Source organism: Chionomys nivalis, chromosome 3 (assembly GCF_950005125.1).
Source record: "Chionomys nivalis chromosome 3, mChiNiv1.1, whole genome shotgun sequence".
Lineage (NCBI taxonomy): Eukaryota > Metazoa > Chordata > Mammalia > Rodentia > Cricetidae > Chionomys > Chionomys nivalis.
In genome coordinates this window covers 110,672,004-110,686,731 of record NC_080088.1, presented here as the reverse complement: position 1 = coordinate 110,686,731, position 14,728 = coordinate 110,672,004, and the positions used below count along the sequence as shown (strand labels likewise).

Genomic DNA, 14,728 nt, shown 5'->3' with positions numbered 1-14,728 from the left:
GTTACAGAAGTTCAGTATTAGAACAAGAACAACACTCTGGCAGCAGGAGCAGCTGCTCCTGCTCCATAGGCAGGATGTGAGATTGGGTCTCAGAATGGGGCCCCCGTCGTTCTCCCCATAGTTGAACTCTGGCCATCATCCTTAATGCTTGGGAATCACTAAATAGGGTTGCGTGTGTGAAGTTTGCATCCTGTCATTCTGAGTCTTGTGCCTCCTCTCTCTTGCAGTGGTGCTGAGTACCCTCCGGCAGCTGAGCACCACCACCTCCATCCTGACAGACCCATCCCAGCTGCCAGAGCAGGCATCAGAGGCTGTTTCCAGGATTGGCAAGAGATTGGGGGAATCCTAAGGTTAGTTGGCATGTGGCTGCATGAGATGCCTGAAGACCCCCCTGTACCCTTCCTGATGCACGGCCTCAGGGCTGCCCTTGACTCCTGGGGCTCACTGCATCTATCAGGACGATGCTGTGCTCAGGTCTGAAGCAGGCTGGGGCCTGCCCACAGCAGTATCCCATCTTGGGAACCTAGCTGTGCCCTCTCACTCAGTGACTCAATCACAGTCTCCCCTGCGTTTGGGAGGCCCAGACAAAGGGAAACATCAGCTGTTCTGCTCCTGCCCTCCTGGTGGCCTACTGGGGTCCAGGGCTAGCAAGTGCAAGACAAGAGACAAAGCCTAGTCCTGCAGGTGGGATCACCCAGGGTCCTCAGGATTCCTTTCTTGAGACTTAGAGACTTGGCCCCGCCACATTATCCACTTGTGCTCCTCTGGCAACCCTGCACACTTTGGACCTCTGTAGCAGCCGTGACTCTTCCTCTTCATCTCCTGCGGGGCAGCACCTGACCCTCTGGGCTACCACTCTGACCTCTGCAAAAAGGAATGTGCCTCCTCCCTGGTGTATCCTATTGAAGGGGAAATCTCCACCAGCCCCTGAGCACACATGGAGAGTAATGGGAATAGAGACCAACTGGACAGGACAGCGGTGCAGGCAGTGCACTCAGAGACCCTCCAAGAAGTGTCATATCTATTATGTCTCAGTCCTACCTGGCATCATGGTCACCATGACATTTCCAACATTGCCAGGCCTAGAGCCTTGGCCTTGCCTCCCAGCTGAGGCCCTTCCGTGCCTGTTTCTGCCCACTTGTACTCTGCAATTATGGAGGAGGCAAGTACACTCCAGGGACTATCCCCTTTGGTTCTAGCATTCGAAAGGTCACACTCCATGATGCTGCTGTCATCCTGGTCATTTTATCTGACATTTAGCTGGGAACTCCAAACCAGGACAGTTCTCAGACCAAAGATGTCATCCTACTAAAGAAGTCTGACCAACCTTGTGTGAGGAGGAAGAAACAGCGGACAGGCAGGATGCCAAGGAGTCAGCCAGTGAAGCTGTCTCCAGGCTAGATGGTAAAGAGCTGTGCTCAGATTTGAACCAGTGAAGCTTGGAGGGTGATGTGTGTCTGAAGGTTCAAGTGCCCTAGTGTGCGTGTTACAGTTGGTAGAGACAGGGAAAGGTTGGGGGAGAGGGCACTTGACCCTCATCCTTCTCCTTGCTGTCTCTGAGATGCCGCAGGCGGTGAGGTACTCTCTCCAGCTCTCAGGGAGCCCAGTCAAGGGCACCTCCGGGAAGAATGTGCTTTTTTCCCCTGCTGTGACACCTAGAGCAGGCAGCAGGCTTTCTTTTGAACTCTGTCCTCGCCCCTCCTCACCATGCTGCCTGTGAAGAGGGGAGCCCAGCATGTCCCCTGAAGTTCTGATTCATCGAAAGCTCCTGCTGATGCCCGAGGCCTGCCCTGGACTAAATAGGTGGAGAACAAAGAAAGGGTAGGGGCTGCTGGCTGTGCCACTGTTGATGCTATGAGCCCCTGACCACATGCTTGCTTCATTGTCCAATTTCTGTCCTGTTTGGGAATAGCATGGTGGCCCTCCTCAGCCGACCCCAAAAAGCATGTTTACAGGTTGGAGGATGAGCACAAGGCACATGGGCTGAGCCTTGGAGTTTCCACCGAGTACCCCTTCCTTTCCCAAAAATAAGGTGAAATCATTCTTCAGAAGATGCAGGCCACTGTGGTAGAAGGAAAAACTAAACCGCTGCTGTGAGGGCCTTGAGAAGCCCAGCCCTTCCTCCTCCCATGCCACGTGACATGGGCCACACCATGGACTCCAGGTTCTCTCTGCCCTTGCTGGGGAGTAACCTTGTGTTTAAAACTCTGTGGGTATAAGATTGGCCTTTTGCTTCTCTTGCCTACCTCTCCACCATTTTGCTGAGTTAATCTCATCCTGTTTCATCAGACGTTTAAGGCTGTTAGATTGTGTAAAACTGGGGTGAGAGAGGAGAATGAGAGTGTGTGTGTGCGCGCGCGCGCGTGCACATACATGCATACGTGCGTGTGCGTGTGTGTGTGTGTCCTGGTAGACTTTATTAGGTGCATTTTTTTTTTTTAGTGACTCCATTTTCCTTTTCTTGGTGCTCACTTAGGCCGTGGCTGTGAGGTCACAATGCTTTAAAGTCTCCAGGAATGATTCTACCTTAGAGATTTTCTTGTTTTGAAATCTTGCCTGATGAACCTGGCCAATCAGAGGGTCCTAGCTTTGACTGCTGTCCTGGACACCAAGGCCCCTGTGCTCGGGGTCTCCCTGGGTGCTGGCCACACTGTTGGACCAGGGCTTGTTTACAGTTCTTTCACTCCCATTCCTGTCCCCGCTCACGTGGTAGAAACTTCAGAATGTTGCCGCTTTGGAGACTAAGAATATCAGCCTAAAAGGATAACCCACAAAGCCACCTGGGAAATCTCTGCAAGGGTTTCTGTGAAATCTTCACAAGCCATCAGCGCATGTTCTGTCTGTTCTTTCACTATGAGTGGGTCCTGCAGAGGCAGGGTAGCTCTGGCTAAAGGGCTTCCTCAAAGTTAGCAGAAGGTTATGCACCAGTTGTCACCCTCGGGAGAGGCTAGCCATGCTGTAGTGGCTTCGCACAGCACAAAGGAAACACTGCAGCTTCAGAACTTGGTGTTGATATACTGGGTCTTGTAAAGGATGCTGGAAGTGATCAGCTAGCACGGATTCTCATGTGACCCAACCATGAACCCTGGATGTTGTCAGTGTGCTCGTGTGCTCAGGACCTGTTACCTCCCAATAGTCCCCCCGCCCAACATACATACTTTAGAGATCTGTCCTCAGATCTATGCCCTGGTGAAGAGTGACATCCCTGTAGATTCCTAGAGGACATGGCATCTGTTTGCTGGTATAGTCCAGTGGCAGATGGCACTGTGACTGCCTGCTGGATCACCTGGCCTCGGCTCAGCCTCGCCTCCGTTCACTTACTCTTGTCTTCCTTCTACACTGTCAGAGATCCCTTTCTGTTCCTTTTTTTTTTTTTTTTTCTGAGACAGGGTTTCTCTGTAGCTTTGGAGCCTGTTCTGGAACTAGCTCTTGTAGACCAGGCTGGCCTCAAACTCACGGAGATCCACCTGCCTCTGCCTCCCGAGTGCTGGAATTAAAGGCATGCACCACCACTGCTCTGCTCCCTTTCTGTTCCTTCTAACCTGGCTCCTCAAGGCTCTCAGCCCTACTACCTGAGGCGTTCTGAGAGATCCTGGGTGTGTGCTGGCAAGGTGTGTGGTCAGTGATACAGGAATAGTCACCTAGAGTGCCAGTGTTGCCAAGAAGTGCAATTTTGAGCTCAGTTCCTTGATGCTTTGTAGTGTTTCAGAGGACCTGTTTCTGGGTCTGCGCATGTCTGGAAGGAAAGGGAAAGTTAGGTTGCAGTGGAAGAGCATGAAGCTCAGGCATATGTGAAGTATGTTCCTCTAGCACACACCTTGCCTAGGATCTACTTAACAGGTTTTGAGATTTTTGTTGTTTGTTTTTTGGTTTTCCAGGGAGGGTTTCTCTGTGTAGCTTTGGAGCCTGTCCTGAAACTTACTCTATAGACCAGACTGGCCTTGAATTCACAGAGATCCACGTGCCTTTGCCTCGAAAGTGCTGGGTTTAAAAGGCACGTGCCCCCACTGTCCGGCTAGGTGTTGTGATCTTAAGACCCATGGGCAGCTGGTGGGAGACAGCAGTAGTGTGAGAGCAGCCTTAGAAAACAGCCCCACCCTGTGCCTCTTCAGATGTGGGCGAGAACAGGTCAGCTACCAGCTTTCTGAGGAACGGGCCTCCCTGTTTACTAGATAGGACTGACTGCTGTCAGAGCTTGCCAGACTCAACCTTCTGGGAAGAAAAGGGAACTTTCCATAATGAATGATAACGTGTGTATGCACGCGCACTTGCTCAAGCCTGTGTGTGTGTGCATGTGTGCTTACTTTGTGGAATTTTATTTTTGTGAGATTCCTTTCCAGTTATTTAGCAAAATTCACCTATATCTTTCTGCCAATTTTGGTTCCACAATTATAACCCTGGGCATAGTGAATTTGGAATTCCTTTGGGATTTCTGATCTGGCATTCTCAAGAACTGAGATTGCGGAAGGGAGGGAGACACTGACATTTCCTAGTTTACATCCTGCAGGTTAAAAGGTCTCGTGGCCTCAACTAGTCTGTGTCTCTCCTAGGAGAATCCAGTATCCCACCCCAGGTACCTGGTCACCTGGATCTTCATCCTGTAGAGGGAGAGCAGGCTTGTTTGCCTGCTCTGTAATGCCCCAGCTGAAGCAGCATGTTCTCCTTCAAGTCCTTGAGGTTTCAGCTTCTGTGCACAGGCTGAGTGTCTGTCGTGTGGTTTGGTGGTGGTGTAGGGCTCCTTTGAGGAGGCAGCTACTCCTGGGTTAGGGTGGGCTTCACTTAAACCAGAGATCCTTGGGACTGCTCTCCTGAGCTGGTCCTCTTGATGCCCTGCTGTTGACAGGCACGTTTCCACCAGCTGTACCCAACACTACAATGCAGTTTTAAAACTATATTTGCATCTAAGACAATAAATAAACTTATTTTTTTTGGAAAGCTTGTTCTGTGTGACTTTCAGTGCTGCCCATCGAGCAGTGGGAGGGATGAAATAAGGAGGTCGGAGCCGTGTGATGTCCTGGCTGACTGGCTCTCTGCAACCAGGAGTGGAGGTATATGGAGTGGGTGGGCAGGAGGATTCTGGAGGTGCGTCCGTGAAGATGGTAGTCCTAGAAGCCCGCATGCAGAGAGAACTGCTGACGGACACTGGACATGCTGGGTGCTACCTACAAGCTCTCGCACCCAATGGTCTGGTAACTCATGGAGCTCTATGCCCATAATGTACATTACTGTTAACATGGCCTGCACTTTAGGAAGGGTCCCAGTAGCTTCCTTTGCTAAGTGTTGACCCAGCACCCTAGACAGAATACTGAAATATTGACCAGGGCTGAGAAGGTTCTGATCATCTCTAAATTGGAAGCTTTCTTTTCTTCACACCATCTTCCCTAGTTGCTCACCTCACCCTGACTCCGCACATGTACAGAGTGGCTAACAAGAGCCAGCCTCTATGGGAACTACTGGCTTTTTTCATGAGGTAACGGCCTAGATCTAAATCTCTTTACCTGAAACTCTCTGAGCTAATATGCACTCTTATCTTCTCAAAACGCCACGCCTCCAAGAAAACAAATTCAGGGCACAAACCAAGGGAACTGGAGTTCCTTCAGAGAAAGGTAAGTGGTTCACAGCTTGATAGCTTAAAGGACCTTGGCTTCCACTACGCTAACTGAGAGCTATCTGCTCTGATCTTCTCAAAGTTTTGAATCCATCTCTATGCATCTCTGGGGTTTTGGAAAATGCTACAAGAGGCAGAATTTGGAGAAGGTCAAGTTTGGGTGAACCGGAGAGCCGATAGCAGCAGTTAAAGCGCTCGGGACTGGAGCAGACTGAGGAGTTTGGTCAGAGCCCAGTGCCCAGTGTGTATTGAGCTCCTGCTGTGGTCAGACTTCAAGTCATATATACCTCTGAACAGTTCACAAATTCATGGGACTCTTAGGAGGCCACAGCTAAAAGGTCATCTGTCTTACAAATGGCTTCCTTCTCTGCCAGTTGCCGAGCCCAAATCTGAAACATCACCCTTGATATCCTTGTCTTCTCCCCTTCATCCTTCAACACCAGACTTGTCAGGTCACCTTCTTAATTCCAAGTCCATCTGCTTTGTTCCAGCCTCCTGTCAGCACTGTGCCTGGTGATGTCATTTCCTAGCTGACACAATGTATACTCCATTCTTTGTCTGTCTCCACCTTGCAGAGGGACTTTCAGAGACCCAGGTCTGGTCACGTCACTGTGCAGCTTTCCAAGTGAGGCTGCTCACCCAATGCAAGCCCTCCCTATCTCACCCGCCTGACGCCGGCTTGCCTCTGCAGCCCCGCCTTTGTTTTTTGTCCTTCCCTGCACACACACAGTGTGTCAGTTGGTAACGTTTAGTCTTCAAGGTTCCCCCAGGCAAGTTGCCCACACCCAAACCCTTTCTCCATTTTAATTCCCTTTTCCAGCTACCTCCATTTTTTTTCCCTCCAGGTCTTTCCTTGAAAGTAGTTTAATCAGGAGACCAGCGACAGTTCTCCCTCCAGTTCAGCTGGCCCTGTTTTCCTCAGAATACTGAAGGGTCAAGATCATTCAGTTTTTCTTCCCTGTGAGCTTCATGGCCCCTAAGGACCGAGACTCTTGTTTCCTGTGGCACCAAGCACACAGTGAGCATACAGGGAGCTAGGTAACCTGTGGATGAACTCAGTCCAGGCTTACTCACTGGCCACCCCAACTGCCATTCCCAGAAACGGCGAAAGAAGAAAGACTTACGAGTAAGAATTCCAGGAGGGGTCTGCAGTTAGCAAGAACAAGTGCCAGGCTGAAGAGGATATCAACTATGATTACATAGGAAATTTTAAGACAGTTTTAAAAATTGATTATTTGAGCTGGAGAGTTGGCACAGTGGTAAAGAATGTTTGCTCTTGCAGAGGACCTGGGTTTGGTGCCCAGCACTCACGTGACTTCACAACCTCTGAGGGCACCAAGCATGTGCATGAACGTAGGAAAACCACCCGTACACACTGAATAATAAATCAATGCTTAAAAAGTTTCTATTTTATGTGTATAGGTGTATTTGTATGTACTGCCTACATGCCTGGTGGCCAAGGAGCCCTGGATCTGGAGTTACAGATGCTTGTGAGTCACCATGTGGTTGCTGGGAATCGAACCCAGGTCCTCCAGAAGAGTACCCAATGCTGTTAATCTCGGAAACTTCTCTTCAATCCCAGGATTTTAAAAATTTTTTAACTTGAGCAATTTAGGTTATTTGCATAAAAATAAAATTAAATATCATTTTGATACAAACTCTTCCCCACAGCACTGGTGATCAAACAGCCTTGAGCATGGTAGACAAATGCTCTGCCACTGAGCTGCATTCACAACCCTTGACACTTTGGGAAAGGGCTTCCCTATCCAGCTCAGGCTGTACTCCATCCAGCACATATCCTCATGCCGTGGCCTCCCAAGTGCGGAGCCAAACCTGAGGCCCTGTGCTTGGCTTCTTTGGACTTTTGATTCTGCAGACTGCAGTTGAGCTTCTTGGGTGTTGGTAGCTTTTGTTGTTGTTGTTTAGGTCAAGTCAGAACATAGTTTTGTGGAGGACCTAGCATTTAGTGAACATACCTTTTTTTTTCTCTCTCTGTCTCCCAAGACAGGATCTCACTATGTAGCTCCGGCTATCCTGTAATTTACTATGTAGATTAGGACAGTCTTGAACTCACAGAGATCCACCTGCCTCTGCCTCCCAATTGCTGGGATTAAAGACGTGTGCCACCACCACCCAGGCCATGAACAAGTCGTTTTAGATAAGGCTTCCCAAACACACACAGTAGTTGATAATAGTGTGATAAACACCTAATGTCATTAGGGGTCCTAATGGCCGTCACCGTCTGCAGTGGTCAGCCCAGGGCCAGTTTCCTTTCTACCTTCCTTGCCCTAATTCTCATTATTTTGAAGCAAACCCAGATAACATATGGATTTCAACTGTTGATAGCATTTTTAATTAGTGAAGCGTGGTGGCTTACTTTACTCTCAGCACTTGGGAGGCCAAGGCAAGCAGATCTCTGAGTTCAGGCCAGCCAGGGCTCTATGTAAGACCTTGTCTTAAACAGGCAAACTAACAAAAATTCCCTCAAATCCCCCACATTTCCATAAGTGCATTAATACCCGTTAAGTCATTTAGAAGCTCCTGAGAGGTTACAGTAAATAAAAACCCTGGAGAATGGAGTGTTGTAATTAATCAGATTTCTCCTTCACCGAATCATTAGCTAGACAACCCTTATTTAGAAAAGGGAAGAGCTTTCTAAGATAAGAGTTTACTTTCCTGCCTGAATGGGTATGGTACTGCAGGCTGCCTAATCTCTTTATCGAGTCTGATTGGGTACAGCTCCTGGGCTGTTTGGTTCCATTACAGTTGTAGCGGGGGCAGGGTCTGAGCCAGCAGAGACTGGCACCCTGCCACGCACTCAACCGAGCAGCCCCAAGTCACCCATTAGTGAGGGTGTGCCTGGCTTTCACTGGGACACTTAGAAGCCGCCAGCATCTTCCCTTCTGTCCCTGCGTAGTATAGCAACATCTGCTCCTCTAGTCTGGTCCCCTTCGGTCAATAGCTATACCCCGAAGCCTAGATTTGAGCTGCATGTGGGGAGATCCACTTTACTGGAGATCAAACAAAATCGACTTCAATCCCAAGTGATACGGGTCTCTGAGATCCTGCAGGAGCTGAGAGGATGTAAGACCAGGAGTGTTTTAGCATCTGGGCCAGGAGCCAAGCAAAGTCAGGCTGCGGAGGGATCTCTCAGGCAAAGCCTGCGGGGATGGAGTGAATGGCAAAGGAAGCAATGGTTGCCAAATCGTAATAACTTAACATCTTAGATTTTGGGGGTTTGCCCACCCCAGGGTTTTTCTTGTCCCTTACCTCCTCCGACTTTGGCATTTATCTCCTTTGTCCCTGACTCATTCCTTTCATGAGTTTCTCAGCTCTCTCTTTCTCATCAACCTTTCTGTAACTTCCAGCCTCCCCAGTGCAGGGCGCCTTGGCGCCACCACCTCCTTCCGCCTTGAGCCAAGCTTGAGGCTCTACCTTGATTCTTTCTTTATGTCTCACATTCTCAACATCAGTAAGTTCTCCAAAATAAGCACAGATCCTTCCACCATTCTTCCAGAACAAAGCCCAAAGCCCTACTTTGTCATTCACCATAACAAGCTCTGTCTCCCACCGCCTTCCGGTTCCACGGCCCAGGCAGAGGAGTGCCCATGCATCCCGATGGGTCCTCACCCTTGCCAGCGTCGCCTGCTCTCTTCCTCCATGGTCGGCCCTGGCCTGACTCGGGCCTCCTTGGCCTTTGAACTCCCACCGGCGTTCGCGTCACATGCTACCCTCACTTGGTAATGTAGCCCTCGGTGCCACTTTCACGTCACTGCTGTGGCTTGAGGACAAAGACCACATCTCGTGTTATCTGACATCTGTCATGCATACAGCTTCTACACCCAGAGTCCTTGGTAAGGTCGTGATTTAAATCGCATCTACCACTACCTGTTAGCACAACGCAGCAGCCTGTGAAATAGGTACTATTATTACTCCCTCTGTAGAGATAAGGAAATTGAGGCTTAGAGATGCTTATGTAACACCCAGCACCAAATGCTGATCTGAACTGTGGTCCGGGGTGTGTCTGGCTGTAGTGCCCAGTCAGGGATTCCCCTGAACTGCAGCAGGTGTGTGCTGGTTCCTCTGCTGGACGTTCCAACAGTCCACTTTGTCTTCAGGGTCTACGGAACAGAGATGCTGTCTCATTTGGAACATGAAAGCCGAGGCTTCCCTTGTAAGAACGTCTGGCAAATGAAGAACACAGAGAACAACTTCAGTTTGACAAAGTTTATCTGTGAAATGTCTACAGCTAGTGTATCGAGTAGTGGCAGACAAAGTCTCCTCTAGGAGCAGGAACAAGATTGGGATGCCACTTTGTGCCACCTCTATTCAGTATTGTCCTGGAGCTTCTCTCTGGGGCAGTTAGGCAAGAAAGCAGAATACAAGGTATTCGAGTTCAGAAAGGAAGACATAAAACCATTTCTTGTTCTAAGTGCTAATGAGAATCCTGTTTAGCTTCTGCGAAACATGAAACCGGGTGTGTTGAGCACGGTATGCCTGTAAGCAACAAAGCTGTGTAGATGGCATGATGTTATACATAGAGAAATCCAAAAAGTGTATTGGAGCCAATACATGAGTTCAAGATGGGTGCAGAGAGCAAGATTAGCGCACAAAGCAGCATTCATGTGTACCAATAAATAGCCTGCAGATGAAATTAATATCCTGGGGCTAGAGAGATGGTTTAGTGCGTAAAGGCACTTGCCATGTAAACCTAATGACCGGAATTCAATTCCCAGAACCCACATAAAGGTGCGAGGAGAGTACACAGCCTGCAAAGGTGCCCTCTGACCTCCACACACACACCGTGGTACTGGCATGTGCACACGCATGCCATGAACACACATTAATAAAACAATCTTATGTAATACACCATCAAGAACAAAATTCTGCCAAGCAGTGGGGGCATACACTTTAATCCCAGCTCCCGGGAAGCAGAGGTAGGTGGATCTCTGTGAGTTTGAGGCCAACCTGGTCTACAGAGAGAGTTAGTTCCAGGACAGAGAAACCCTATCTCAAAAAAGCCAAAAGAAAAAAACTCCTAAGAAATAAATTTAACTAAGATAATTCAAGACTGATATTAAATAACTAAGATAATTAAACTGAAATTTTTTTCTTTTCAATATATTTTTTTTCAAGACAGGGTTTCTCTGTAGCTTTGGAGTTTGTCTTGAAACTCGCTCTGTAGACCAGGCTGGCCTTGAACTCACAGATGTCTGCCTGTCTCTGCCTCCCAAGTGCTGGGATTAAAGGTGTGCACCACCACTGCCTGGCTACACTGAAAATTTTACAACAGACTTGGCACATGCCTTTAGTCCCTACACTGAGGAGCCAGACACGGGTGGATCTCTGTGATTTTGAGGTCAGCCTGGGCTACACAGTGAGACTCTGTCTCAAACAATTTTTACAATACTGTTGGGAAGTATGACTAATAATAAAAAGAAATTAGCCGTTTCTATGCAGTACAATATAGGTGTGTACCATAATACCCCATACAAACCTGACATGGAAGGTCACGTATGGTACGGTTACATACAGATGAGGGTCCGGGGTGGCATACATACATCCAAAGAGACAGTGCACGTCTCCGGGGGCAGCGGGAGGTGACATGTTTCAGAATCTGTTGGTAGTGGTTATTACACAACTTTGTGTGCCAAACGCCACCAGATCATGGGCTTTACTATCGCTAACTTTATTTTGTATGAATTTCTCTTTGTTTTGTTTGTTTTCCTTTTGAGGCAGGGCTTATCTGGGTAACTCTTTCTGTCCTGGAACTCACTCTGTAGGTCAGACTGGCCTCGAACTCAGAGATCCACCTGCCTCTGTTTCCTGAGTACTAGAATTAAAGGGGTGTGTGACTATGTCTGGCTATGAATTTTTCAATTAAAAAATGTTTAAGAAATTATCTCAGAACATGAATGGTTGAGTGAAGCAGGGGAATCATGAGTTTGGGGCTAGCCTGAGCTACGTTTCTACCCAACGACCCTGCCTCAAGGCATTCTGTGCTCGTGGTTTGGAAGACTTGCCCCTGCTGTAAGCTGAGCTGTAGACTCAGTGCAGTCCTCATCAGACTCCATCTTTCTACAGAAACAGACAAGTCAGTCCTAACAGCCATCTGTAAGGCAGGGAACCAAGAATAACCGAAACCATCTTGAAAAAGAACAGGGTTTAAACCCAATTTTAAAACAGTTTAAGCTAGGTGTCATGGCTCCTACTTGTTAGCCCAGTACTTGAGGGCAGAAGCAGAAGGATTACAGAAGAGAACTTGTAATCACAGCAAGTTCAAGGCCAGCCAAGGCTACATAAGGCCCTGTCTCAAAAAACAAAACAAAACAATACATTATTTATAAAACTACACTTTGCCTAGAACTTGAGTAAGAATCCAAGTTCCAAGCCTGCCTGGGCCACCTGAGACCCTGTCACAAATAAAACTAAAAACATGATAAAGAAATAAAAGAGCTGGGGAGCTGTGTGTGTGTGTGTGTGCATGTGTGTATGTGTGTGCACGTGCATGCGTGTATGTCTGTGTACATGTATGCATGTGTATGTATATGTGTGTGCATGCATGCATGCGTGTGTGTGCGTGTGTGCATGTGTGTATGTGTGTGCATTCATGTGCGTGTATGTGTGTGTGTGTAATTTCAGTGGCAGAGCAGTTGTCTAGCATGTGTAAGGTCCACAGTACTGGGAGGAAAATAAAACAAGAACAGAGAATATGACTCAGTGAGTAGACAACAGGAATGTGAAACAGTGCATTGTGGGAAATAAGCAGTGCTTCCACAGCAAAATGCTATGCAAGAATAAAGACATGAGTTCAAATCCCCGGAATCCAAGGAAAAGACCAGATGCAGGGAGAGATGGCTCAGCAGTTAAGAGCACAGGCTTCTGGGTTCAGTTCCCAGCAACCACATGGTGGTTTACAACCATCAAAAACTACAGTTCTGAGGAATCCAATGCCCTCTTCTGATTTCTGTGGACACCAGATACACAGTGGTGCGCAGATAAACAGACAAAACACCCATACACAGAAAAAAATTTAAACAAAGATGACATCGCCTTCAGTAGTACCTCCCTGTAGTGCTAGCATTCCTCCAGGGAGCGGGAGCGGAGACAGTGGAATTCCTGTGCGCTCAAGCTAGTCTGGCAAACGCGACCAACACAGAGAGACCCTGTCAAAGTAAAGGGTCTGACTGACACCCAAAGTTGTCCTCTGACCTCCACAGGTGTGCCGTGGCTCCTGCTCGGGCACGCACGCGTACGCACACACACACAACAGGGATCCTATCATACTTTTATGAGATGTTTGTATCTACATCACGGTCAAATGTGGAACTGTTGAATATATCAAGCTGAATGTGATCTGTTCACATCAGGGAATGTCACTCTGTCAAGAGGGATGAACACTGACACGTGATTCAACATGGAACTTGAAAGCATCGGCCAAACAGAGGAGGCCAGGCACAAGTCCCCACACACTGCGTGTCAGTGAAATGACCAGAGTAGACAGATCCACAGATGGACACAGATGGGTGACTGCCAGGGACTGGAGAGAGACGGCACAGAGAGAACTGCCACCTTGGTGAACGGCGTTCTGGAATTAGATCACGTCGGCTGTGGATGTGGCTGCAGTGGTGTGTACACGACAGCTGCGTGCACGGCTGCAGTGGTGTGCACACGACAGCTGTGTGCACGGCTGCAGTGGTGTGCACACGACAGCTATGTGCACGGCTGCAGTGGTGCGTACACGACAGCTGTGCGTACGGCTGCGGCGGTGTTTAACTGCTGACTTGACAGGTCCTGTAGTCTCCGGGGAAGAGACTTCTGAGAGACTGTCTAGGTCAGGCTGGCCTGCAGGTGCGTCTGGGAAGGGGATTATATTACGGATTGGCTTAATCACTAGCGGCAGGCCCTTGGGAAGTATGCAGCTCACGTCCCCGGTTCTGAGCCCTGGACGGTAGAGAGCAGAAAGCTGCACCACCAGTGCATGCGTGCACCAGTGCATGCGTGTAGACCTTCATCCTCTCTGTGCTCTCGACTATGGGTGTGGGGTGACCAGGACCTCAAGCCCCCACTGTGGCCTCTCTAGAATGCTAGACCCAGGAATTGTGCTCAAATAGACCTCACAGCTAAGTTGCTTTTCTGTTTTCAATTTAGAGACTAGGTCTCACTCTATATCCCTGGCTTACTATATAGTCCAGGATGGCCTTGAACTCACTGCCTTCCTGCCTTAGGGCCTAAGTACTAGAATTACATAGAATTACAAACATGTGATACCACTCGGCCCTAAATGCTGTTTTTTTGTTTTTGTTTTTGTTTTTCTTTTTCTGAGACAGGGTTTCTCTGTGGTTTTGGAGCCTGTCCTAGAACTAGCTCTTGTAGACCAGGCCTCCCAAGTGCTGGAATTAAAGGCGTGCGCCACCACCGTCCGGCCCTAAATGCCGTTTTTAGAAAAATAAGAGTAAGGGGCTGGAGAGATGGCTTGGCAGTTAAGAACACTGGCTGTTCTTCCAGGGGACCCGGGTTCAATTCCCAGCAGCCACATGGCAGCTCACAACTGTCTGTGACTCCAGTTCCAGGGGATCCGACACCTTCACACAGACATACATGCAGATGAAACACCAGTGCACATAAAATAAAAATAAAATTATTTAAAAAGCAGAAAAATAAGAGTACTCTCTCTAAGATTGCATAATAAATGTTAAGCCAGAGCAAGCCCGAGTATCTGCTGCGAACAACTCGGGGCCCTGCATAAACCACTTGATGAAGTCGAGACTGAGTTCTCATTATAAAGGCCTGTCGTTTGGATAATCCATTAAAGGGCTGAGAGAAGCAACAGACACTGGTCAGGCTCTACATCGGTTGCACAAGGAGTCACCCCCTAACAAGCAGCAGCTGCGAGACCCAGGGAGCAGAAGAGGACTGTGGACAGCCGACTGGCTCAGACCGGCTCATCGCGGAGATCTCGCATGCTCCTAACCCACTGCTGGGGCGAGAGGCAGTGGGGTCAGGAACGTTATTCTTCACCTTCGCTGGTAATGTTCCCCAGGTCCGCTTTCATCTCCTTTTAACTATTTCACTTTAAAATTTGAAATCATATTTATTAATCTTTCTAAGGTGTGGTGG

General features: G+C 48.5%; 1 protein-coding gene across 2 annotated transcripts in view; it reads left to right on the top strand.

Annotated features, from left to right (window-relative positions):
• The window catches only part of Mlxip (MLX interacting protein), an 83,443-nt gene that overhangs the window by 62,730 nt on the left and 5,985 nt on the right, over positions 1-14,728 (top strand). The window contains exon 17 of one of the 2 annotated variants that reach the window (XM_057764396.1): positions 228-350. In XM_057764396.1, the coding sequence (XP_057620379.1) occupies positions 228-349 (122 nt within the window). In that variant the 3' untranslated portion in view covers position 350. Of the gene's footprint in view, positions 1-227; positions 4,939-14,728 lie in introns of those variants that run through there. The other variant, XM_057764395.1, reaches the window with a different exon arrangement.